The sequence below is a fragment of the Lutra lutra genome, chromosome 2 (assembly GCF_902655055.1).
Source record: "Lutra lutra chromosome 2, mLutLut1.2, whole genome shotgun sequence".
In the NCBI taxonomy this organism is placed as follows: Eukaryota; Metazoa; Chordata; class Mammalia; order Carnivora; family Mustelidae; genus Lutra; species Lutra lutra.
This window is the reverse complement of record NC_062279.1, coordinates 45,379,478-45,404,788: the sequence shown is the minus strand read 5'-3', so window position 1 is coordinate 45,404,788 and position 25,311 is coordinate 45,379,478. Positions and strand designations below refer to the sequence as shown.

General features: G+C 55.6%; 1 protein-coding gene across 2 annotated transcripts in view; it reads left to right on the top strand.

Annotated features, from left to right (window-relative positions):
* The window catches only part of PEBP4 (phosphatidylethanolamine binding protein 4), a 209,758-nt gene extending 185,002 nt beyond the window's left edge, over positions 1–24,756 (top strand). For both annotated transcript variants that reach the window (XM_047717354.1, XM_047717353.1), the window contains exons 5-7: positions 12,125–12,170; positions 14,299–14,412; positions 24,422–24,756. In XM_047717354.1, coding sequence (XP_047573310.1) covers positions 12,125–12,170; positions 14,299–14,412; positions 24,422–24,570 — 309 coding nt within the window. In that variant the 3' untranslated portion in view covers positions 24,571–24,756. The remainder of the gene's footprint in view (positions 1–12,124; positions 12,171–14,298; positions 14,413–24,421) is intronic.
* Positions 24,757–25,311: the final 555 nt, after the last annotated feature.

Sequence of the window (25,311 nt, the reverse complement as noted above, 5' to 3'; positions counted from 1 at the left end):
AGTGAAAGGGCCTGCCCTGCCCAACACTAGAAACCCAAAGGCTCCGAACAGCAAGAGACACTGAGAGTCACTGATCTGGGGCTGCTTCTGCAGCTCCAGGCCGGTTTACAGGGGAGGAGATGTGCCTGGTGCCTCCCAGTCCCAGCTGAGCCCCTGTCCCTCCGGTGCACCCAATCTCCTCTGACCGCCCAGGAGCCTGACGGGTCCAAAGAATCTGACTTGAGAGCTGGAGCCACTTCAGGGCCAATTAGTCGTGCCCAGAAAGGGGGATTGCAAGGGCTCCAAAACCTGAGAGAGACCTGTGAGAGACCGGACCTTGGACCACTGCTGCGCCCACAGGTCTGAGGCAACGTTCCCCGCCCAGTTCAGCAAGCCCAGGGAAAGTGGCTTGGCGGGTCTGAGAGCAGGACTCTGGGGTAGGGCTTCTCAAACGAATAAGAATCACCGCAGGTTCTTGTTAAAAGGAAGATTCTGATTCCCAGCTCTGGGGTGGAGCCGGAGATTCTGCATTTCTGATGAGCTCCCGGGTGACGGTGACGGTGATGGTGAGGTGACGGTGATGGTGACGGGTGACCGCTGCTGCTGTTTCAATAGCCAGGGACTAGGGGACCAGAGCCAAGTTCACCATCAGCCCCTGTGAAAAGAACAAGATGAGATTTGAATGAGACTTAACCGTTTCTACCTATTGCCACACTTCCTCATGAGGGCATGGTTTCCCAGAACCGCCCAGATCTCACCAGCATCTTTTCTTCTTTCATCTCAAAATCCTGATCCCCAAGCTTTCTTCCAGGAAGTCCATCTGTCTATCCACTGCTCCCTTCCTTCCTTCCTTCCCTCCTTTCTTCTTTCTTACAAGGTAGCCCCAGGCCTGAGCTCTCTGGTAAGGAACAGAGAAGCCCAAAAGCACAGGCTGTGTTTCATCTTCCCACTAGAGCTGAAGCCTGAAGTAGGGCAGAGGAGGAAGAGAAAGCGGAGAACAGAGCTCAGGAGCCTGACTCCCACCACTGCTACCCGCGTTTCCCCAGGAGGCTGGAGGGCTCACGATGGCTGGGCAGGCCCCCACCACCACCCCCACACCCGACCCCATGCTCCGAAGTCGCCAGCCTTGTGGCCTGCTTCTCTAGAACTACCAGCATGTCTTAGGTGGCACGTGGGGAGAACAGCAAGGCCCAGAGGCTGCTGGCTGGTGCCTGGTTGACAGTTGAGAACAGGACAGGACAGGATCCGGGTGGTGAGAAACCTCTTGAGCAGAAAGAGGGGAGATGGAGGGACTAGTAGAACCAGAAGCAGGTGAAGAGGCTGAGCCAGGCACTATGAACAGCGTCCCAGCCGTTGGTGAAGGTGGTCTCCACTCCACAGAACCTGGGGGAGGGGGGTGTCATGAAGCTCTCACAGCCACTCCGGAGAGGTCCAGACGCCAGTGCCACCAATGGTCCACAAGCCCTGGGGTACCCTCCCTAGGCCAGGAGGGCGCTAGGGGGCTGCTGGGCCCCCTTGGTCCAGCTGGAGCTGGGAAGCAGAGGTCTGGCCCACCACCCACCCCCAAGCTTTTTGGCCCTCCCCAGTGCCTCCTGTCCCCCTCCTGGGGTTGCAGCCACCCAGCCAGAAAGACTGGCTGCTGGAGATGAGAGATGGGAGCCGTAGATAAACACAAGTCCTAAGGAGGTAGACTTGCAGCTCCCTCCCTCTGGAGGCTGCAGTTTCCCAAGCCCTGTTTGTTTGGGGGATTAACTGCGGTCATTTCCCAATTCTGCTGCATGGAGAGGGGAGCAGGCCAACCCCAGCTCCGCACTCCTGGGGCAGGGGGAGGGGCAGGGCTGGTGCCCCCACCCGGTTGATCACCTCTCCTGCCAGGGCTCCCCTTCCCTCCCCCATCCCCACCCCAGGGGCTCTCACAAGGGAGCAGAACTGCTCAGTTCTTACTCACAAACAACAGTCCTAATCAGTCATCTCTTTGTCCTGGACTCCTGCCAGGGGCCTGGAGATTCCCACACCCCCTGGTCCTAATCCCGAAGTCCAAGTTGCTTCCTCCTAACCGCCCCCCCAACTTCCCGCTGCCCCTTCCCAATGCCCCATCACCCTGGTCTTCCTAGTGTGCTCAGCCCCTGACACACCCACCAGCACAGGGTGGCCTGGGGGAGGGAGTGTGTGTGAGCATGTGTTTGTGAGTGTGTGTGTGTGTGTGTGTGCTTTGTGAATATGTATGTGTGACCATATACAACTGCATATAATGTGAGTACGTGTGTGTGCGTGAGTGTGCATCTGTATAATTGTGAGTATTGTGCGCGAATATGCGAGTATATTGGTGTGTATGCATGTATATGTATATGTGAGGATGTATTGTATGAGCATATCATGTTATGTGAGGATGTATTGTATGAGCATATCATGTTGGTGTGTGAGTGTGCATGTGTGAGATGCGTGTATGCGTACAAGCACGTTGTATATATGAGTGTGAACATACACATATGTGAGTGCGTGACTTAAGTGCACTTAAGACTGAGCTTAAGTGCACAAGTGCAGAGAGCTGTGTATCAGCATGCATGCTGAGCGTGTGAGCGTGTGTGTGCATGTGTGTGTGGCCATGGACACATGTACGTGCATGTGCATGTGTGGGGGTGCATATGCATAAGTAAGCGTGACAGCTGTGTGTGTGCATAAGCATGTTGTGTTTATATGCGAGCATGTGTGTGGCTGTGAACATGTATGTGTGTGAGGGTGTGTGTGGGCACGTGCACTTAAGTGTGTGAGTGTGGGGGCTGTGTGTGAACACGTTGAGTATGCATGTGAGTGATGTGTGTGCACAAATGGGCGGCCATGAGTGTGCGAACGTGGGCGAGGGTGTGTGAATGAGTGTGACTTGCTGTCCTCCCCTTCTCCAACTTTCGCCATGCCACCCGTGGACTCCCCCAGACCCTGCCTTCGAATAACCTGCAGGCATTCTCTTCACTTCTCTTCTTCCCCTCCTGCTCCCAGGCTTCTGGGCCTCTGTCTCACCCCTCTGCCACTTCCCTTCCCCTCCACCAGTTTTGGAAAAGTCTTGCCCACTGTTTTGTTTCCCTTGCTGGTTTCTAGCCCGGTTTCCACCTGACAGCAGAGCCCTGGAATCCTCCCCCCTCCCCCACCCAGGATCCTCGGTCTCCCCATCGGAGCTGGGACCCCTGTCCGAGCCTCCCCATAGGGGGCTGGGGACCCCCATCGGAGCCACTCCTCCCCGACAGCTCTCTCTCCTGTACGTGGCTTTCTCTGTCTGTGAGTGTGTATGTCGCTGTGGGTTGGGGAAGAGACAGGAGCAGGGAGTGAGAGAAGGAAGGAGGCTGGGCTCAGATGGTGTCATTAAGAGATATTAATGCCCCTCATCAAGGCATATTAATAAACATTATGTACCATGCCCTTGGCACACCCCGGGTGAGTGCAGACCCAGCGGGTGAGTGCAGACCCAGCAGGAGGGGCCCACGTTCACAGCTGAGTAACCTCTAAGCCCACGGCACCACCATTAGCCTCATGAACTTGACCTGCCAGGAGACTCATGGGGACTGCCATGACCAGAAGGGGCAGGCAGGACGGGTTCCCTGTCTCCTCCCCACCCCACCGCCACCACACCCTTCCCCGCACTGCGCAGCCCCAGGGAAGGGAAACCACAATGACCCTTGCACCAGGACAGCACTGTGGGACTTGAGAATATTCCTAATTTCATCTTTACAACAGCCCCACGGGGAAACCAGGCAGACATCAGTCCCGTTTCCACTTCACAGGTACGGAAGCAGAGACTCTGAGAAAGTTAAGTGTCTTGCTCACAGTCATGCAGCTGATAGGTAATGACATTGGACTGAAGCCCAGTTTGCCCTTTTGGACGACTGTGTGAACAGCTCAGTCACTAATACAGCAGGGCTGCTTCCCCGGTTCCGCAGCCGCCAAAAATCAGACCATGAAGGCACAACTCCTTCAGTAGGGCAGGCGGCTTCTGTCCACCCAGGGGGGGATGGGGGGGCAGTCTCCTGAGGGTCCTGCTCCTTATCAGGAAATGCCCGGGAAGGCGGGGACCAGAGGGAGCCAACTTGTATAAAGATGCTGGCGAAATGCCTGGGCCTTGCCAGCACCGGGCAAGAGGTGTTTCCCTTTCTTTATGTGGTGACCATGACCACATAAATATTAAATTATTGGCTCCTAAGGAAGTTTGAGCAGGCAGAAGGCCAAAGGGCCCGTGCGTTTTATTTGTTTTTCAGCATTTACAGTCTGGCGCTGTAGCAGGGTGCGAAATGGGTTATTCACCGAGTCAACTGCAGTGGTGTTTAAAATTACATAAGGTAGTCTCCGTGTGTGTGTGTGTGTGTGTGTGTGTGTGTGTGTGTGTGTGTGTGTTTAAGAAGATAAGAACCATTGTTTAATAAGATCAGTAGCCAAAATAGTTAAGATGAAAGGAGCTGGGGAGAACTACAAGGATAAGAGTGACGAGATCCGGGAAGCGCGCTTACGGAGAACAGCCAATTTGCCCCGCAATTCCAGATAACTGAGGCGCTCCGCAGACCTGCGGTTGATGCTGAACGCCTCCGCTTTTGGTCCATTATCTAGAAATGGCATTCTTAGTCCCAAGTCACATTAAGGCATGATAATTATATTTAGCTGTTAACTCATGATACTTGCTCTCCAACTATCTTAATATATTTGTCTATTTCTAAGTGGACTGGGTTCAGTAAGACCGCACTTTGTGTCCTTTATTCTGTTTTCTTTCCCACTCCCACTCTGTCACCCTGCCCTGGAGATGCAGCCAGAGGGTGCATGACCTGTGACAGGCAAGTGTCAAAGAGCAATGTCTCCTCCTTCTCCTGAGGTCCAGACCAGTCTGTGAGCTTCAGAGATGGAAAGCAACTCGGCGTGAGTTTCCCCGAACAGGGTGTCAGACAGGAGTTCACCTAATGCAGGCCCCAGAGGGGACTGGGGCTCAGAGCTGGCACCTGTGTGACAAGCCATTTTGGGACCCAGATGCAAAGAATGGAGCTGTGGTGTTCTCAGAGGATTTATCTCTACACAGAATGATCTAGAGGTTTCTTTTTCTTTCTGGTTGGGGTATGCGTGTGTGTGTGTGTGTGGTTTTTTTCCCTGTGTTTTCAACCTTTTCTACGATGAGCATACAGTACTTTAATGATCTGAAACAAAGTTATCATTTGTATGGGGAGGTGTTTGAGGGCCCCAGACCCACCTGCTCGGAATGAGGTCATGGTGATGGAGTTGAGCTCCTTGCAGCTCTGACCTGCCCCCTGGGCCATGCTCCAAGGCCTGGATCTGTCCAGATACTTTCTTGACCAGAGGCAGCTCCCCTGACCCCCTCTGATGATTCTCCTGGGTACACGCTGCTGAGCATGGGGAAGAAGTCTTGCCTACAGTCTGTGGACCCACAGTTCAGGCTGCTGGTGGCTTTGACTCTCAGAAGCATGGCCTGCCATTCAAACCTAACCCTGGCTTACATTTCCAGCCTTACCTTGAGCTTTCTTCCAGACCCACCGCTGTCTTCACATCTTGTTTGCATATTTATACATTGTTCATGCAGCTCCCTCAAGTTACACTGCCCCTTCCCATCTGGTCCACTGGAAAACTAAAAAAAACTCCTACACATCCTTCAAGGCCCAGATAGAGTACAGCCTCTTCTCGACAGCCTTTCCCGATCTCTGCCCCCAAGCAGGTACAACTTCTGTTCTCGGAGCTCCCCCAGCACTTCCTTTAGATTTCCAGTTATTTAGGCCTGTAATAGAGTTATTTCTTTGTTGACCAATCTACCTCACTGGACCGGCACCGTGAAATGTGCCTCGTTCATATCTCTGTGTCCAGCCCAGGGCTCCTCGTTCATTGACTCATCATCTCCCCATCTCCGCAGCCCTCATTCCTCAGGGCCAGCTCTACGCTAGATATTATCACACACACACAGGTGCGAGACAGCGTGACTTATCTGGAAACCACATGCCCTTCCACGCTGCCTGGAACAAAGGGCCTGGACAGCCTGTACTTTTTAGGCTGCAGACAGCCTTGACCTTGGCCTTGGGAAATCTTGCCTCTTCACCCAGTGTCCGGAAGAACGGGGAAGCCCTGGGTGAAGCTGTTCTTTCTCCTCTGGGTAACTGCTTAGTTACAAAAAGCAGATAATTCCCCCTCGGCTATATCCCACCTCTCCCTATTTTTGGTATCTGGAGACCCAGGAGGTAACTGACCCCAGATCTGAAGCCAAACTAGGAGTCAAAACCCAGGGGTCTGTTACCAGCCCCTGCCAAGACACCAAATCTTCAGGCTGCCCACTGGCACTTTCTAAACACTATTCACCCCCAGGCCCACTGCCCATGAAGGTGCCAGGAAGAAGCCGCTTGGGTCTTTGATGTTAACCCTTCTTGAGGGAAGCCGGTGCACAGAATAATTGGCTGTCCTACACCCTGGAGTCCAGAGCCCTCAGCTCCCAGGAGAGCTCAGGTGCGTGACTCCTTCTCACCGCGGACTCACCGACCTCAGTGGCCGTGGCCAGCCCTCCTTTCCCTGGCCTCAGGGCAAAAAAAGCAGGCCACAGGATTAATTGATCACAGCCTCTCCCTTGAAGCAGGCACCGGTCTCCAGGGCTGGGCCCTCTCCAAGCCGGTGTTTGGCGGCCTGGCAGCCATAGCCCCTGGAGACCTCAGAGCCTGGGAGCTGTCAGTGCGTTCTACTTACTTACCCCTTCTTAATTGCAGAATACACAGATTGCTCGGGAGCACTTCTGCAATCTTGTGCCTTTTCCTGGATCCCTTGCCACTTGGCAGCTAGCAGGCCCCTGTGCAAAACAGCAAGGAGCCTTCTCATTTGGTACCAATATCAGAGGGCCTGGAATTCTGCTTCTGTGTTCCCTACTTTTCCCTCCCACCTCCCCCCACCCAGTGCTGTTTCATTCATGTCTCCCTTCACTGTCCCTTATCCCCACAACATCTTTCAAGTCCAGGACTCTTCTGACAGTTCCTCCACTCCGCTTGCCCCCGCTACCCCGGAGATCAAGAAGTGAATCTTCCCTACTCGGGCCGAGGCTGGCAGTCAGGCAGGGGAAGTGATTGAATCCTCCTGTCTAAGATGGGAAGAAGTGGGTGAAGAGATTAAATCATCTCCCGCAGACTCTAGGAAATGTGCTGCTGACCCTCTACTCCAGGGGTCAGCGAGCCCGAGCACCTGGGGCCTTCACAAACGCCCAGGTGGGCGGACAGTTACCTGTAGGTAATTGAAGGGGAATGAGGACACCAGGCTGGCCATCTCTGTTGGGCCCAGCGCTGAGCCAGGCCCTTTCCCATCCACCAGATCTCACAACCTAAATCTGGCCCCCCCTGTCTCAGGTAGGCTTGGCCTAAGGCTTCTCCAGGCTGGGGAAGGGGAGCCCCGGGACCCGTGATTCTCGAGAAGCTGATACCATGCACAAGAAACAAAGGATAGAAGTGTCTTTCATCTAACTGGCTTGTCTGTTTGTGCTACTCCAAAAGCTTAATGTATCAGGGACCTCTGGGACCCGGCCTGGGAGGGCGGAAGGATCGGGGTCCGGACAGTGGTGGTGTGTCCCATCAGAAGAGAATGGGACAGAAAGCCAGGAGGAGGGGCTTCTTCTAGTCTTGGCCTCAAGGCCAGCTACCTGTGACACATTGAACAAAGCCTTCATTCCTCTCTCCACTCCTTCCACAGATGTGTGTTAGACCCATAGTGTTTTAGCTTGGGTTGCCCCAAAGCAGAGCTCAAGACAAGGAGTCTCGTACAAGTAATGAATTTTCAAAGGGACGTGAGGAAGCCCCAATAAGGGACCGGGTGAGAAGGGAAAAAGGAGGGCGCTCAGTTGAGGCTCATGGGCAAACAAGTTCTACTCTTGGTGCCCAGCAGCCCCATCACTTCCCCAAGAGGGGAGGAGCTGCAGTTTTTATGCACCATTTCCCATCAGCCCTTGGTTAGGAGCTGTTGCCAGGGGACATTAACACCCTAGCAAGTCTGCCCTATTGTGCAGGTAGTGAAGCAGGCCCTGGAGGCCAGAGGAGGCCCTGGGACCAGGTGAAACAGATTGGAAGGAGAGCTGGAGAGCACCAAGGTGGCAAGGGCTGGGGAGTGAGCCTGGGCACTGACAACATCCATGGCTCTGTGCCAAGCATCTTAAGGGCTACAGAGATGGGCAGGATGCTATCCCTGCCCTTGAGAGACTAAGCTCCTCTGGGTTTCCTTCCACTGAATTGGGAGACTGAGCTCTGCCCTTCCCCAGCAAGGGCTGCCCTGAGATGGATGCATCGGTTAGAGCCCTGGAGAAGAAGAACTGAAAGCTCATTGCCAATGTCCAATAACAGTAGTGGGGAGCAGACCCCAGCTTCCAGCACTGTGCCCTCTACTTGATCGGAGCAAATCTGGTGGGGCAGTCTGTATCTACCCTGGGCCAAGACGGAGTGGCCATGACTCTCGGTCGAGTTTCAACTCCTCCTAAGGTCCAAACTAAGTTGGACCTCTGACGTGCCAGGTCCAAACTAAGTTGACAGAGAAGCCGTGAGCTCTGAGGTCGGAGGGGTGGAAAGGAAATCTCACGTCTGTAAACCCAGAAATTCCTCTGAACTGTCCATAGAGCTAAGCTTCTTCTCTGCAATTAGAATAACGTGTGACTCTTTCTATGCCAGTCGTGCGCATCTCTGCCATGCACACACACACACACACGTGTGCGCACACACACCGGGGACCAACTTCTAAGAAAAAGAAGAGACATTTTTTTTAATATCCTGAGTGTTTAAGGGTCCTACTGAACAACCTTTCACCCCTTCCTTTCTTCCCCTTAACAGAGGATGCTGATTAGGAAAAGAGTTGCTTCCCCAAGGTCATCTAGTCTTGGACACTTAGAAGGATCCTGGACATCCTCCCAAGCACACTGCCCTCATACCTTAGGGGTTCCTGTCCCGCTATCCTCAAAAAGCCACCCTGGTCTTTTCCGTGTTCCTGAGGATCAGAAACCCGACAATTTCTACACTGTTTATAATTTCTATAATTATTTCCTTTTTTTAACCTTAGCATTTAGACAAGCTCCTTTTGAAAATGTCAATCTGTCTTAGCGTATAGTAAGGGAAAGGAGGTTTTGTCTGGGCTGGGCCCGTCTTAAAGAGGAAAAGTGTACCTGGAGGAGGGGGGAAGGCCAGGGAGGAAGCCAAGGTTGGGGGAGCTCTCAGCAGCCCCTCTCCCGCTGCATGACCTCTTTCCAAAACTCTTGTCTGCTCAGACTGTTCTGTCCCTCAAATGCTGGGTTCATTGCCCACCCTCAAGACCCCTTCCTCAGTCCTGTCTTCCTAGGAAGTGCTCAGAATCAGAGATTCCCCCCCACTCCACTAGAATGTTCCAGAATCTCATCCATCCCCAGAAATTTCCGGGTTCCTAAGGTCATCTCAGGCTAAATGAGGTACTCCGATCCGTGAAGACTCTTCGGGAGAGCTCAGGATTTCATATGGGGGTGGGGGGCTGGGGGCAGGGAACCATGTAGCCATTTCCACTGTGGCCCCAGGCCTCTAGGTAATATCTATGTATTTTAATAACAGTCTTCCTAAAGCCGTGCTGCTTGGAGAAGTGATGGGATTGTCGTAGAAAAAAAGCAAAAGATGGCACTATGGGTCAAAAGACATGAGATCCTGAGCTAGTGGGTCTCAAAGGTCAAAGGATCTAGGCTTCTTCCTCCTGGAATATTCTGGGATTCTCCCACTCACTACTCTGTGGCTCTGGACAAGCAGTTTGAGCCCCTTGGAGAGTCAATTTTCTTACCCTTTGAGTTTGGTTTCCTAAGACCCTATCACATATTGATCGTGTGGTAGAAATTTTAGCACCCCCCCCCCCAGAACAGACCAATGAGGGAAGGTTTGTGGCCAAAGGGAGTTTAGCCAATCTTCAACCCAGCTTGAATAAATACCAGCCACAATGACCACAGATTCTTCCGGGAAGGCCCCTCTGCAGCCTGGTCCTTCCTTGGAGACTTCCTTCCCTGCTCATCCTTCCAAGGACCAGCACCTGTCCATAGGACAAGCTCCAGAGAGACCCTAAGAACTCAAGCCGTCAATGCCCTCTGCTCCCGGCTCCCCCAGCAGCTGCCTCAGCCGAGCTCAAGGGCAGCTCCACCAGGGAAGGCGAGCAGGAAGGGCCGCTGGCTTTACTCACTGAATCCACGTCTGTCTTTGCCAAGCTGGCCCCAGTAGATGAGAAAAGACTCCCCGGAGTGAAAGGGAGGGGAATGAGAGCCTTTCCACCCTGATCAAGGCTACGATCAGACTTTCCACCCCGTTCTGCACAAACTCACTGACCTTATGGGTCCAGCAACCATCCCCAGCCCGCCCTCCCAGCCCTCCCTGCACTCACTCAGAGGAGAGAGGCCTGTTTATCACTCTGGGTGGGACCCAAGCCTGTGGGGAATTGAAAAGAAAGAGCCAGCTTAGGTTGCTATTGTTTTGTTTAAACAAACCGCTGGCTGGGCTGACTTGGAGACAAGTGAGGGGGAGGCTGGGAGCTCGCAGCAGGCTGGGCTGGGCCGCCCTGGGGCTTAGCCCCCATCTCTCTCAGTCTTGCTAGAGCCACCAGAGAGCCAGACAGCTATTTTGGGAGAGGGGCTGCTAGGGCTTGGGGCCTCACATTGTCTCCTGAGAGAGCCAGGTATCAAGGAAAGGGGCCTCTGTTCCTCGGCCCCTTTCCCCTACCCTGGTGACCCCTGGCTTCTCAACCTGCAGGTCACAGCGGGGGCCCCATGCCACGGGTAAGACAGGGCCTGATACTGGGGTCGGCGGGGGGAACCCTGCTGAAAGCAGGCCAAGGCAGAGCTGGCATGCTTGGATGTTCCTGAGCAGAGAAGACGGCATGAGGGGGGCTGGCGGGGTGCCAGGGGACAGAGATCTCGAATGCTCAGGCTGAGGACAACCAAGTGGGAAGGGTGCCCAAGGTGGAGGGGCCCATTCTGCAGTCTCAGTCTCCCCCAACCCCCAACACTCTCTCCCAACCAGAGGTAACATAGACAGGGATGAGCCTTGGGGAGGGGATGTTCCGGCCAAGGAGGCCCAAAATAAGAACAGTTGGCAGGCTACAGCCCAAAGTGGAAAAGATGGGGGGAGGGTACTTCAAGAAGAGGGGTAGGTGGGGCTTTAATTCTGTAGAAGGTAAACCGCACTAGGAGTTGGGTCACCCAGCTGACTCTGAGAGCCTCTGCAGAGAAATGAGAGGGAATCTCACAGCTCCCCCTCCCAAAGCCTTATCCCGAGGACCTCTGCCAGGGGAAGGAGCCAAGGCTGGACCAGGAGGGCTCGGTGGAAAAATGGCCAGGGCACAGTTAGGTGTTGGCAGAAGCAATGAAGAGCCATGCTAATCACCATCATTAAGGCCATAAAACCCCACACCTAGGGGCCCCCGAGCTGTGGCACAGACCCAGGGGCCCGGCTCCAGTCCCTTTCATCTGAGCATCTCCCGGTCCTGCACAAACAATAATTAGCACCCGCCCCCGGGATCGCCTCATTATCCCACAGACGCAGAGCAGAGGGGAGGAGGAAGGGGAAGGAAGAAGAGGGAAACTGAGGCCAAACAATCTGCCCAGGGGTTGTGGGCTGAGTCCAATCAAGGCTGGGGAAGAAACTGCCTCAGAATCAGCAGTCCAGCCTCCTTCTGCCATCCCTGCCCTTCTGGTTCCTCAGGCAGCCACTGGCCTAATGTGCTGAAGGCCCCAAAGAGAGCCTAGCAAGGCTGTGAGCATTGTCAGCCCCTGTGTTTGAGCTCACCAGACCCCATAGGCAGAGACTGTGTCCCGTGCCCAGTCTGGGGACGCAGATGATGGGAGTGGAGCCGCCCTTCCAGTGAGCAGAGGAGGAGTGGAGTTCGCACTCTCCAGGGGACGGGGGGTCCATCTTTCACCCCCAGGCCACCCTCAGCAATGCCTGTGTCTGTCCTCTCTCCCTGGACCCCCTAAGGCACCATTCTAAGCCCCAGAGCCCGTTCTGGAATGTGTCCTAGGAGCAGTCATACCCGTGCCTACTCTTCTATCTTACTCCCTCAGGGAGAGAAAGAAGTCCACAAAACCCGCTTGGACTGAGGTGTGGCCGTGTGGCCTTCTGCTGCCCCAGGAGTAACCCACACCTGTCTCTGATTGCAGGGCGTTGATATAAAGAAAGGGAAGGTCCAGGGCCAGGAGTTGTCACGTGAGTACGACCCTCCCCCACCCCTTGCCCCAGCTGGGGCAACGACATGACCACAAGAACCATAACAATGCAACTTAATGTTGAGACTTGGTGGTGTGAAAGTGCCCACCGACCCAGGAATTGACTCTTCCTCGCTCCTTGAGTTCATTTAATGGCCTCTAAAGGCTGCTGTCTTCATTTGAAAGAGAATGAAAGGCAGGCATGACCCCACTGTCCCTCAGCTCACAAGGATTAAGGGGTGAGGCCAGCATTAAATGCAGGGGTCTGCTCTCCTGGAGGGACTGGAGTCCTTCCCTTCCCTGGGCCTGCCTCCCTGTGTTCCCTTGTACCCAGTGCCATGATGTACTTGCATGGGACCCCATAGACCTCCCTTTTCTCTGATGCCCTCCCCTTCCCACCCCTTCTCCACTCCCCCCAGCTCCCTTCCTCCCCTCCCCCTTGACCCCGCCGGCAAGAGCAGGTCTGCCACTCAACTTGAAGGGAAGGCTGAGGTGCAGACCCGGGCCTGCGAGGAGGGCTGAGCAAAAAGACAAATGAGCCCCGTAGTTCCATGACCCAAGGTGGGGTCAGACATCGGACAGGCCTGGACTCAGATCCCAGCTTCACCCATCCTGTTGGCCTGACTTCACCTCTCAGAACCTCATTTCCTCATCCAGAAAATGGGGATAACATTGCATCTGACCAGGTTGTGGTGAGGATTAAGGCGATGTCACCAGGGAAAGCGCGGAGCCAGGGCCCAGCCCCAAGAAGTAGGATGCATGTGTGTACGCCTTCCCCTCCTCCTCAGCACCCCTCATCTCTACTTTCGGAGGGCAGATTCTTTAGGAAAGCCCTAGTGAAGGGGGCTGGGTCTTCCTCACCCCTAGGGATAAATTCCCAAGCTGCACAGAGCCGGAGGGTTCCAACCGCAGCCTTCTGCGCACACGATCACAGGCACCATTCTCTTTGGCAGTGTAGACGCCAAGTCATACAAACTCACACGACTCCCGGCACACGCTGTGCAGTGCTCACTCTGAGCGCGCGCACACACACACACACACACACACACACACACACACACACGGATATCAGGTCTGCAATCACAAAGGCGGGAGAGATGAACAGTCAGGAATTTCCCCCCCGGGCTGTGAGCATGGGGGGGCCCCGGTGGCTGGAAGTGCACCCTGAGGAACCCTTCCAGCAGCTCTGAAGAGAAGAGTGAAGAGCAAGCGGCCCTTGTCTGATGACCCGGAGAGGGAGGGCCCCCTAGAGTACCAGCGTTCCCTCCCACCAGCACCCTCACCGAAAACACTCCAACCCCACCCACCCCCAGGAAGATTCCAGGCTCTTCAGAAGGGGAGAGGAGGAGAGCGAAGGAGGCAGAGGCCCACAGTTTGGAAGCAGGCCCAACTGGAACCAACCGCAAAAGTCTGGCCCACAAAACCCCTGCATAGACTTGGCGAAAGAGGGAGAGATGTCCCCACCCCGGCTCCCCCCTACCCCAGGAAAAGATCTGGCTCCTGCATTGAGGGCAAGAGGGAGGGAGACAGGCCTTCTTCTCCGGAAGAGCCTGAGTGGGCTCCCAGTGCCCCGAGCACCCAGATCCTACACTTCCATGATCAAACCTTTGAACCGAGTCCCACCCACCCCCGTAACCACTTCCAGATCCTCCGGATCCAGCCAAGAAATTGGCTTCTTTGGGAATTGAGTTCATAAGGAAATGCTGAAAAAATAAATAAAAATCCACTGCCAAACACTCTCACAGAGGAAGATGAGTTTCCCTTGAGGCAGGAAATCCATCAGGATAGACCAAAGCACCAAAGGGATAGCACCAATGCCCGCTGCCCGAGAGAGGCCCGGGGAGTCCCACTGGCCCCCAAGACCCCCAAGCAGCCCACACCTCCTCTTCCCCGGTCTGCGCAAACTAAGGCGCTTCCTAAAGGCAGCTTTGAAGCTGAGACCCTGCCAAAGAAAAACCCTAATGGTTTGCCCTGGGTAAGCCCCCAGCTGGGACCCCCCGGCGTCGCGGGGAGGGTGAAGGACCATGAAAGGCACAAGGAATTCTCTTTTCCTCTGGCCCAGGGCAGCCAGGAGGTTGTGGGTACTGTGGGTTGGGGGCCCATGTGCTGTCCTTCTCTGCCCCCTGCAGCCTACCAGCCTCCGTCCCCACCAGCACAAAGTGGATTTCACCGCTACCAGTTCTTCGTCTATCTTCAGGAGAGACAGAACATCTCTCTCCATTCCAAAGAAAACAAAACTCGAGGTAAGGCTTTCCCATCTGCCAAAGCCAGTGTGACTTCTCGGGTGGAAGTGGATGCTTGTGCGTTCATGGCGAAGCGGGGACCTTGACCCATTCCCCCACCCATGAGCCTTGGGGCCTGGAGTCAGGGGGGGTGGCCTTCCTTGGCAGTGGACTGGAATGAGTGTCCTAAGGGAGATGTTGGCATCAGATATAGTCTCCCCCAAGAAGTGAGTCCCACAGACCAAGATGGCAGCTTCCACTGGGTGGATGAGTCTGGGAGGCCAGGTCCCAAAGGGAGTACCTGGAGCCAGGGAGAGAAGCATTTCCCCAACTCAGCCTCGAATGGCATGTGCAGGCAGCTACCCCACAGCACCCCTGCAGGTAATTGTACCCTATAATTGAGTCCAATCTGGGCAAGAGGGCCCTGGAATGCCACCCTGCCAGTCTGCCTTCATTGGTCGTTAACTGCTCTGTCTGCCCTGCACCAAGTGGTGGGGCCAAAACTTCCCCGGCCATGCCCCTTCCACTAGCTTCTCTGAGCAGCCCTTCTGGCATCCTGGAGAGGATCCACTCCCTGGAGCTTCCTAATGGCTAACTGACAGTGGCCTTGCTCCCACTCCCACCAGAGCTGGGGAGCGGGAAGAGACCCAGGGACATCAGGCCGCCGCAGTGCCTCAGGCGACTCACATGCTCCTGTGTGAGCCATGCCCCCTCTCTGAGCCTTGGCTTTCTCTCCAGAAAAATGGGAAATTAAGTAATCCCTGTGTACTCTAGCATCTCCCCCATTTGGGGGAAGGGAAGAGAACGTGGAATGTACACATGCCATCTGGAGGGTGCAGAGAGCACATCCCCCAGGCCGGCTGGAGGATGAGTGGGTGGGTGGGTGTCATCAGCCATTTGCTCTCACCCAGTGACCCTGACCAACTTCCACCCACTGGGAAGCCGGGGAAGGTATAGTTACAAGCCCATTGCCTAAGGCCCCAGAGGAGAGGAACAAGGAGCCCAAGCCGGCAAAGGCACTGGCTGAGCAAAGGAGGCCTTCAGGTGTGCCGAGTGGGAGCCACCAATCACAGAAGGCTCTGGGTTGCCCTGAAAGTCGAGCTGGTGCAACCTTTCCACTGGTGAACCCTCCCCAGGTGCCCTCAGCACCTTGCTAATCTGTAAATCTGTTTAAACCACTTTCCCAAGACACATTTTCAAATGTGGATGCGAGGAGAGAAGGAAGAGAAAAGTGTATCTTGCCCAGGCCAAGACGAATATCTCCAGTTCCCTAGATCCTTCTCACCTCAGACTTCACGAACCCTCTTCCACCAGCCCAGGCACCGCTCTTTCTGGGGGCTGGGAACTAGCACCTCAGCCCACCACGTTCCCCCACAAAGTCAGGCTGTGCCTCTGAGTCCTACGTTAGAATCATAGTCACAGAGCCCACACCCGGGGTGGGGAGGGGCAGGGATCATGCTCAGACTGTCCCCTGAAAGAGCCTCCCTCGGGATCGAGTACCTTGTGAGGGGTGGGGTGGCCGGGAAAGGAAAGAGCAGTGGATGAAGCCAGGAAGAGCATAAAGGGGGCGAAGGAAGAAGGGAGGTGCCTGGGGCAAAGATGCTTGCCCCTGCCTTGGTTGCAGTCCTTGCATTCGATCCTCGCCTGTCCTCCAGAAAACACAGTGGCTTGTGCCCCCACCAGTGATGCTGGCAGCTGGTGAGGAAGCTCGAAACCTATCCAGCCTGACACCCATTATTAGTCCCTTTGAATCTGCCCAAGCCACAGTTTGTAATGCACCCCCCCAACACACACACACAAACCCCTCATCTATGTGAAAACTTAGGAACCAGACTTGCATCTGGGCAGGGACCCTTGACTTCCATGCCATTTTGCTTGCTACTAGAAACAGAGGTGGGAGAATTAGCCTCACAGATGAGCTCTCCAGCCAGGCCAGGGGACCGGTCCCACTCTATGACATCTTCTGGTGCCTGGCACTCTTAGCTAGGGGTTTAGAAGAGAGCACAATCCCACAGCACAGGGAATGTTACCTGCCCTCAGGGGGCTTACAGTCTACTTTGAAAACACTTAAATAACAATGCAAAGCAGCTTATAATTAAGCACTTAATTGTGTGTTTAGGGCTGTAAGGACAACTGACGACCAGTAGGATTTAGGGATTGTCTATAAGGTTCTAGGATTCCCTTCCCTCCAAGAAGACACACCCTCTTTAGCAGGGATTTTACTGCAGGGTAAAGAAATCTGTTCCAGTCTCCAGCTAGTGATTTGATGTTTGGGCAAATCAGCTTCCCTCTCTGAGCCTTGGTTTCCCCATCTAGAAAATGAGGGGTTGGATCTAGATGATCTACAGGTCTGTATGGCCTGAGGCTACGTGGAAGAGGCATCGCCTGGGCTGGGCCTGGGTGGAGGAGGACATTCGAATTCTTGAGTGAAAGAGAGAGGAACCTCTGGGTTGGAGAAACCACAGATGCAAAGATTATTTTGTTTAAAAAGTGAGAAGGAGCACCCCTTGTGAGGAGCAGTGAGGCCATGAAAGGAGAGGGGGGGGAGGTCACGGAAGGTTCATGAAAGCCCAGCAGAGGCACAACCTTGGCCGGTGCCGTGAAGCACCGTTAGCCGCTGCCCGTGGGAGAGGCAACACAAAAGCCACTTTTGAGCGATGACTAAGCTGGAGCGGTGGGCAGGACCGAAAGGAGCCAGAGCCCAGCAGGCAGCGGGGGGCCTGGAGATGTGTGCCCGAATGAAGCCGGAGGGTCATGGCAAAAGCAGGAGCTGCCCTTGCCCATCGTTAGAACCCCTGGCGCTCTCTGAAGCGCCCACACCGTGCTTGGGGACCCATGGAGCCCTAGGCTGGCCCAGCCCTCGGGAGGCCAGGACCTGGAGCCAAGGAATACGGGCCCGAGGCCTTACGGCTGTCTAGTTTTCATTCCATGGGAAGGTATCCTTGGAGAAGCAGGGGTGTCCCTAGAGTAAGCGTGGTCTAACCAGCCCCCTGTGTTTCCTGAATGCACAGGCAGGAACAGACTCCAGAAACTGGAGGGGAAGTCACCTTGCGAGAGCCAGGTAGAGGCATCCGTGAAGGATAGTCGACGGGAGCCCTTCCTGTTGGGTCCTTGCCTCCCTAGGACTTAGGTGTGAATGACAATTTAGGATGAGAAGCAAGGGTGACATTATTCTAGTAGAACTTTTATGACCTTGGGGGCTGGGGAACATTGCTCCGTGCCAGGGACTGAAAGCCTCTCCAGGGCCTCCCTTTATTCTCTGACCTCAAGACAACATGGGAGGGTCGGCAGATGGGAGATTTTGACCTATCCATTGTGTGACCTTAGACCAGCCACCTCACATCTCTGGGCCTTGATTTCTACATCATCAAGATAAGGGGTCGGACTAGTTGATCTACCACGGAATGACCCTTAACCGGTTTGCTCCCAGCTTACCGAGCCGCCCCCAACTTCGAGTCCTGTGAGACGAGTGCAAGCAGCAAGTGATCAGACTTGACCAGCCCAGCCGGCTCCACGCACATCTGGGTGGAGGCGTTCCGTCAGACACCAGGCTGCCAGGACCACAGGGAGGGCCCTAGAAGGGGCTTTGGAGCCCCCTTGCTTCTCGTTTATGAAATCCTCCCTTCCCCACTCCTCTTGCCTTTATACTGAGGCTGAAAGTGCCGGAACGGGTGTCCTCTGATCAGCGCTGGCCCAGTTTCACTGACATTTGTCCCCAAGGCTACACCTCACCTTCCCAAATGAGAGCCTGCCACACATTGGACATGCCCCTCCAGGCCCCCAGCTTTAATACCCTCCCTCCACACCCCGACCTTCTATGCCCAAGGTCCAGAATCTGGCCTCTGGGCTTCTCTGTAATTGATGATGGCTTGTCCCTGAGTCTTCTTGGATTTGGCATCTAGACTTCTACACTGTAGAGGAACCAACCAGATGAGCCTAGGGGACTTGTCTGAAAAGGGCCCACACACACAGGGCTGGCTCCTGCCTCATCCTGTGGGCCCTTCTGGACACACGAACTCCCACCGACCTCGTTCATGGCACCACCTCCCCCACACTCCCCGCGCAACTGGTGTGCCTCTGCCTGCTGACCTAGGCAGACCCTTTCTCCCCTTCCCCAAACGGAGGGCTCTGGCCACCTGCAGAGCACCGGTCCTGCTGACAGCCCCCCGGGGCGGGGGGCTTTCCCACACTTGACCCCGCCCCTGTCCCTCTTGACGGGCTCAGTGACACTTTGCTGTGCCTCTTTAGTCACCCACTTTCATCTCTTTGTATTACTCAGTCATTTTTCACTTGCACGGGTCCCACTTCCACCGTGAGACTCCATTCCTTGAGGGAGAAGCTGACCTCTGCTGTGGATTTCCTCTTTACCCCCATCCCTGTGCTCAGCCCACTGTGAGCTTTCAGTCAATGAGGATGTTTGTGTATTAGACACACCCACATACGCACATTCACAAGCCACACACACACACACAGCTGCACATTCTCACGCCCCCATATTCAGCTCATCATCAACTTCCTTTAACACCTGAAAAGACAGCCACCTCTGTGAGCACCGTGCCCACAAATGACAATTTTGGCATCCACATCCTCCCTGTCCCAATGTTGAGCAGGTGGGCAGGACCACTTGTGCCCAGCCTCTCTGCCAGCCTGCCCTGCCCCTCCCTGGCCTCACCCAGCTGCTGGACCCTGTGGAGTGGGCAGGACCATGGCCATTGCTCCCACTGGGGGAGTAAGGAGACTGAAGCCTGGAACAGTGATGTCTTGGCCGACCCAGGTTCCGCAGTTAAGAGCAAATTACCTTTCTTCTGACTTCTGGAACAAGGCTCTGTGCTCCTGGTGCCCACTTACCTACATTCCCTCTCCCCTCACCCAGACCATCTGACTTCTTGGGCCCTGGTGTGGGGACAGAGAAGGAGCAAGTCCATCCTGAAGCCCTGGGTGTCCTTGGCTCACAGCAGCAGCCACCTGAGACAGACCCCTGAGGCCTCCCTGGAGAAGACTATAGCCCAGCCCTGAGTAGAGCCTAGAACTCCAGGGAGCTGTGGTCTGCGTCACACCACACCTCAGCCACCTGGCCCAAGGGTGTCACGAGCCGGCCTCACGGCCCCAAACTCCTCTCGAGAGTGAGCTGGGGAAATCCCCTCTCTGCCCCACAAGAGGACGTGCTGCAGCTTGTTCCAGAAGCCTCTCAGAGGTGGTGAGCCCAGGATGGTGCCACAGCGCCAGGGGAGCTAACGGGCCACACCAGCCTCCACCGCGCCCTTGCTGGGGCAGCCTGAGGTGTGCAGAGAGACCGACCGATCCTTGCAAAATGGGATGGGAGGGGCTGAGAAGGGTCCTTGGGTTCTGGACCAGGCGGCCATAACCCACTCCCCCAGCACCACAGACATCTGAATTGAACAGCTCCTGGGTAAGCCATCCCCCTTGCCCTCCCGCCACAGGGTCAGAGAGGAGAGACAAGCTAAGACTCTGCACACAATGGCGTTTAAAGTCTTGCTTTTGGCCTCTAGAGGCCTGGGGGACATCATGGGTGATTGAGACAATGGGGGTTGAGGGGAAAGGTTTGAAAGCACAGGCCAAGGTCAGAAAGGCAGCAGAACTCCCAGCAGTATCAAAAGGAGGGGACACTGATGTGGAGGGACAGAGGCTGGGAGAAAATCCTGCTGGGCCTGGTGGCAGTGAGGGAAAAATACACAGTGGAGGCAAAGATGGAAGGAAGGGGGCCCCCGCCTGTAGACCAGCCCCAAACACACACACAGACACACACAAACACAGCCCACTGCAAAACAGCCCCTACCCCCTGCCATGACCTCCCAAGGCGGTTCACCTGGCCGGGCCCCAGAACGGCCCCTGGGCCCAGCCCCTGAGTCACTGTGTGGGCTTGTGTGAGGCAGCCCTCTTCTGCCTCCGAAGGGCCCCACCCACCTGGCAGAGCGGGAAGGACTGGGGGCCTGGCAGCAGACCAGATGGGGCCATCCTGGGCAACTCGCAGACAGGCACCCTGGCTAAGAACCACCTGGAAGCTCCCAGTCAAGCCAAGCATCAACTGTCCAAAGCAGTAGTGACCAGATCATCCCCCAGATTTCACCCAGAATGCCAGCCTGCCACCACCAGGAGATACTGGAACTGATGCCGGGAAGCTCACGTCCACAGCTCCAATCCTCCTCTCTTGTGCCCTCCCCCGCATCCGGGCCCCAGGAGAGAATGGAGGCATCCTGGGCCATCCATTCACTGGGTAATTAGGAATTGTTCTTCCACTCTCCAGTCCTGGGGAGGGCTCCAGAGTAGCCAGGTAATCCCTGCCCACCTCCAAACCACCCCCCACCCCCAGCATCCCCACCCTCTCACTTCCAAAGTCAGAGTGGTCCCCTCTGCCCCAAGCCTCTCAAGCAGGCAGGATCAGCCACTCAGCAAATATTCTCCAGGAGTAATTGGATGTGATGGAACGAGGGCTTTTCAGCTCTTGAGTGGAAGTCTCTGGATGTCATTTAATGGCACAAAAAATAAGAGGCCCAGGCCTCCCGCCTACCACCACCAGGACATCATTAATCTCAGTGGAAAGGCACGAGTGCTTCTATCACTGCAGACGGCCCTGCAAAGAGTCAGACAAATTACAGACCTGAGCCGGGCGCTCGATGGGGCGGTTATGAGGCTGGCGTTCAATTTTTGTTTTTTTCTTCAGGGCCACCGTCCCCTGACAAGAAGCCACGGTGCCCCTGGGGGTGGGGGGCGGGCAGGGAGACAGGGATGAGGACCCCGCCCCCTTGTCCTCCAGCCCACCTGAATGGAGGCCTCCCTCTCGGCCCCCAATTCCTGGGCTGAGAGGGAAACACTTGACCGCCCACTGAGGACTAAATGGCAAGTCAGATGGGAACTGTTACTAGCCCAGTGTTCATTATCTTATATTATAAACCCACTGAGGGCAGGAGTAAGGCCGCAGGGCATGAAAACCCCACCCCCGCCCCAGCCCCGCAGACACGAGGAAGCGGCTGTCAGCTGGGCTGTCAGATTGCCCTCAGCCCAGAGCTTGCCCATTCTAGCCCAGGAGCTGTCCACCCCATCCTCACGAGTCCTCCGAGGGGGATTATTTCTCAGTCCTGGGGTGCCTGTTGAACCCTGATAGACCCAACAGGGCTGTCCAGTCCCATGCTATGAACCACATCCAAACGATGCTAAGCCAACCCCACAGACTGGGGGAGCTGGGGGGCAGAGAGTGACTGGCAAGACCTGCCCCAGGGTGTTCTGAACATTCTAGCCATGGCAGCCCCTAGGACTCAAGCTGGGAGGATGAGTAGCTGAAATCTCGGAGCCCCTCTTCCAGTTGTTGAAGTCACTGTCTAGGAGAAATCAGGCACCCACAGTAAGAGCTCAGAACCCCCTGATGACTTTAGGTTAGCTTACCCAGCTCTCCCCTTGGCCCGTTTCTGGAACATCTCTCCCATCTAAAATCCTTTGTCACCAACATCTTCCCCATCGGCACCAGCCAGTAGGTGAGAGACTGGCCTCTTGGTGCAGCCACAGCGTAAGGGTTTGCGGGATGGGAACGGCGCCCCCTAGGGTTGTGCAGAGAATAAGCTGCCGATCCTATCCGGTGGCCCCACCCAGAGGAGAGCCAGCCTCCCTGTTTCAGCCACTGGGTGGCTCAGGAAACAGGCCGCAGACGCCCTCCTCCTTTCTCCCTCCGGCTCTCGCTACCCTTGGCCTGGGCCAAGGAAGAGCCTGTCCTGGTTGGGCCCACGGGGCCAGTGGGAGTGGCTGGAGCACAGACAGCAGCCTCTTCCCACGTGTCGGCTGTCTCTCTGCAGTTCCAGGCCGGGACAGAGCAGTGCCATGCAGTATGGGACTTTCCTCCCCAGGGTGACCACGAAGCCACAGCCTCCCAGCTCCCCATCTCTCCCCACACACACACCCCTGAGGGTCTGACTCACCCCTCTTCCTTCTAGAACTTGCACAGGGTCAGTTCCTCTTGCCCTTTGTGGCAGGAAACAGGGGGTGTGAAGAGTCACGGCCAAGCCAGGGGAGGAGGCAGCGGGAGGCTAGCAGCCAGCAGCACGGTACCCACTCTCCTGAGGGACACAGGGCTGGCTTAACGAGCTGCCCGGGAACCACAGTGTTGTTGTGGGGGGGGGGAGCTGGGAGGCTCCAAGGGCACTCCAAGTTCCACTGGGAGAAGCCTCTGAGCTAGGGGAGGGCAAAGTCTGCAGGAGGGAGGCAAGCTCTCCCTCAGGGTACAGGGGATTTCTTTCCACCAACTTGCCCTGATCTCGTGATGAGAGTTTCAATTCCCTCCTGGCCACCAAGGTTTCTTCCTGCCCTACTCGGTGGGGAAGGCCCCCTCGTCCCCATGCCTGTCACACACCGGTTCACCCATGAGCCCTTTTCCTGGCTTGTACCCGCACACATGTACAAGCATACACACGTGAACACACTTTCCCAGGATCATACCACAGCTCTTCATCATCCGGCCAGGCTTTCTGGGCGTGAAGACCACACCAGGCCAGTGCCTCCCTGCCTCCCCTCCCAGCGGAAGACCCCACTGCATGCAGTCACCCACCTGTCCCCCAGCAGCATTCTCCCCCCAGGAGAGGCTCTCCCAGGGCCCAGCGCCTCTCTCCCTAATTAGAGCGTGCAGCCAGCGACCAGACCGGACCTGCGGGAACCTGAAGGGGCCCTTTCCTCACCGGAACCCCATCTTGTGCCCCATCCTCCCATCTGTGCACTGGGGATAAAAATAGTCTGCCCTGGTGAGGATTAAGTGTATGAATATGCATGGAGTTGCTGGCACATAGGAAGCACTATATAGATGTGTTATTACTATTATTATTACCTGCATTAGCATTATTATTGTCTTGTTTCTTTGGATTAAAACATTTTTGTTTCCCTTGAAATCATCTTTGAAGAGCTAACAGCCCCTGGGAGGGGGAAGGATGAAAAGTGGAGTAACAGCCCTTCAAGGGACCTGCTGTCTTCCTTGTTGAAAAGGCTCACGGGTGCAGACAGAGGCCCTGAGCACTACCTGCCCCCCTCCCTGGGGGGGATGTTGGTAGACGTAGCCAAAAAGAAAAAAATAATACAGGATGCCCCGTTAAATCTGAATTTCAGATAAACAAGAGAGAAATTTTTAAGTATGCTTCATGCAATACGGGCGACAGACTTACAAATTATTTGTTGTTTTATCTCAAACTCAAGCTAAGCCGGGCATCCTGGATTGTAGCCGGCCATCACGCGCAGAGGGTGCCTGAGGCCCAGGGTTTGGGAAACCAGAGCGTGGGAATATGCTTGTGACCACTTCCCTCGGCTTCTCCCCAGTGCCCGGGGCTGCACCCACCTTGCCCTGCTGCTGGGCCTGTCCACACTTGCCCCAGAAGAGGCACCTCCCCCAACACCCCTGTGCTCTCTCCCCTTGAGGAGCACCTGGCACAACGGGGACTTCTCCCGCATACTCTGCTCCCACAGCACCCAGGTGCTCAGGAGTAGGGAGAAGCCCAGTGGTAGGCTCCGCTCCTCAGCCGCTGCCCTCCTCAGCCGCCTCCCTCCTAGGGAGGAGCCTGCAGGAAGGCCAAGGTCACTTGGGCCAGCCTCGGCCTCAGCCCCAGCAGCCAGGGTGACCAGGTGTGAAGGAAAGAAACAGTAAGACTTCAGTCGTGGGGTCAGGAGAGCCTGCGGGAAAAGAGGGGTGGGTGGAGGAAGAGGGGAGCCCACCCGACAGGGCACTTCGTTTCTGCATGGGAGTGAGGCGGCAGAGTTAGACCCAATAAGGGGTTCTGGGGAAGGAGACCAAAGGAAGGCCTTGACCCAGTCCAGCTTGATGCCTGTTGTTCCCTGCAGAGCAGCCTCTTCCCAGACACTCTGCTAGCATCCAGCGGGGACCCAGAAGGCGCCTCCAGGCACCCTGACACCCTCAGCCCAAGGATCAAGGTCCTCACTTGCTGTCTCCACTTCCCCAAAGCTGGCTTCCTTGTCGAGTCCCGCCAGCATTCAGTCCATGGTTCTCCCTCACTACCTTCCTCTGGTCTGTCTGTCCTTCTAGGCTCTTGGAAAATGGACAAATTCCTGAACCGCTTCCACCTGAGCGAACCTGAAGCAAGCACCCAATTCATGACCCAAAATTACCAGGACTCGCCCAATTACCAGGCCCCCGGAGCCGGAAGCAGTGAGCTAAAGGACAAACCCACGTAGAGATAACTGCCTGCCAGACATCAGTCTTCACGCCGCAGGTGTGTGTGTCCACGGTGCCCACCAGCAACGGTCTGGGTACAGCACCCCTGCTGGGTATGGAACCCCTGCTGGGTACGGAACCCCTTCTCTTCCAAATTAAAAAAAAATCATCCAGGGCTTACTGGTTGGATGTGTTCTTTCCCAACCAGTCATCTTTCCAAAACTAGGAAGAAGAAATCCATCATTGCCCAGCACTGGGACCTGGAGCTTTCCCATAAATGCGAGTGTGTGTATGGGGGTGGTGGGGGAGCAGTGCTGAGAGAGATGGATAGGCAGGAGGTAGGGGGTTCCTAGGCCTCAACTGTCACTGAGGCACTGTGGCCTTGTCCTGTCTACAGTCCACTCCCTCAGTTGGGAAATCAAGGTAGGAAGGAGAGTTGGGCTGGTTGGGTTATTGCCATGGTCCCTTCCAACTGTGACATTCAGCAGCATTCATTCAACAAATATTGTGGGCCCCCAGTACGTGCCTGACCTTCCGTTAGGTGCTGGGGATACATGTGTGAACAGGGCCAGACAAAACCTAGGGCTCGCTTCACAGAGCTTACAGTCTAGAATGGGAGGGAAAGGTTCATCAGGTGACCACAGGCCAATGACAACAAGCATGGTGTGTGCTGTGAGGGTGTGGGGGTCCCGCTCTGTGGTGGAGGGGCACAGTAGAGGCCCAAGCGAGGTCTCTCTGAGGAAGTGCTGTCTAACTTCAGG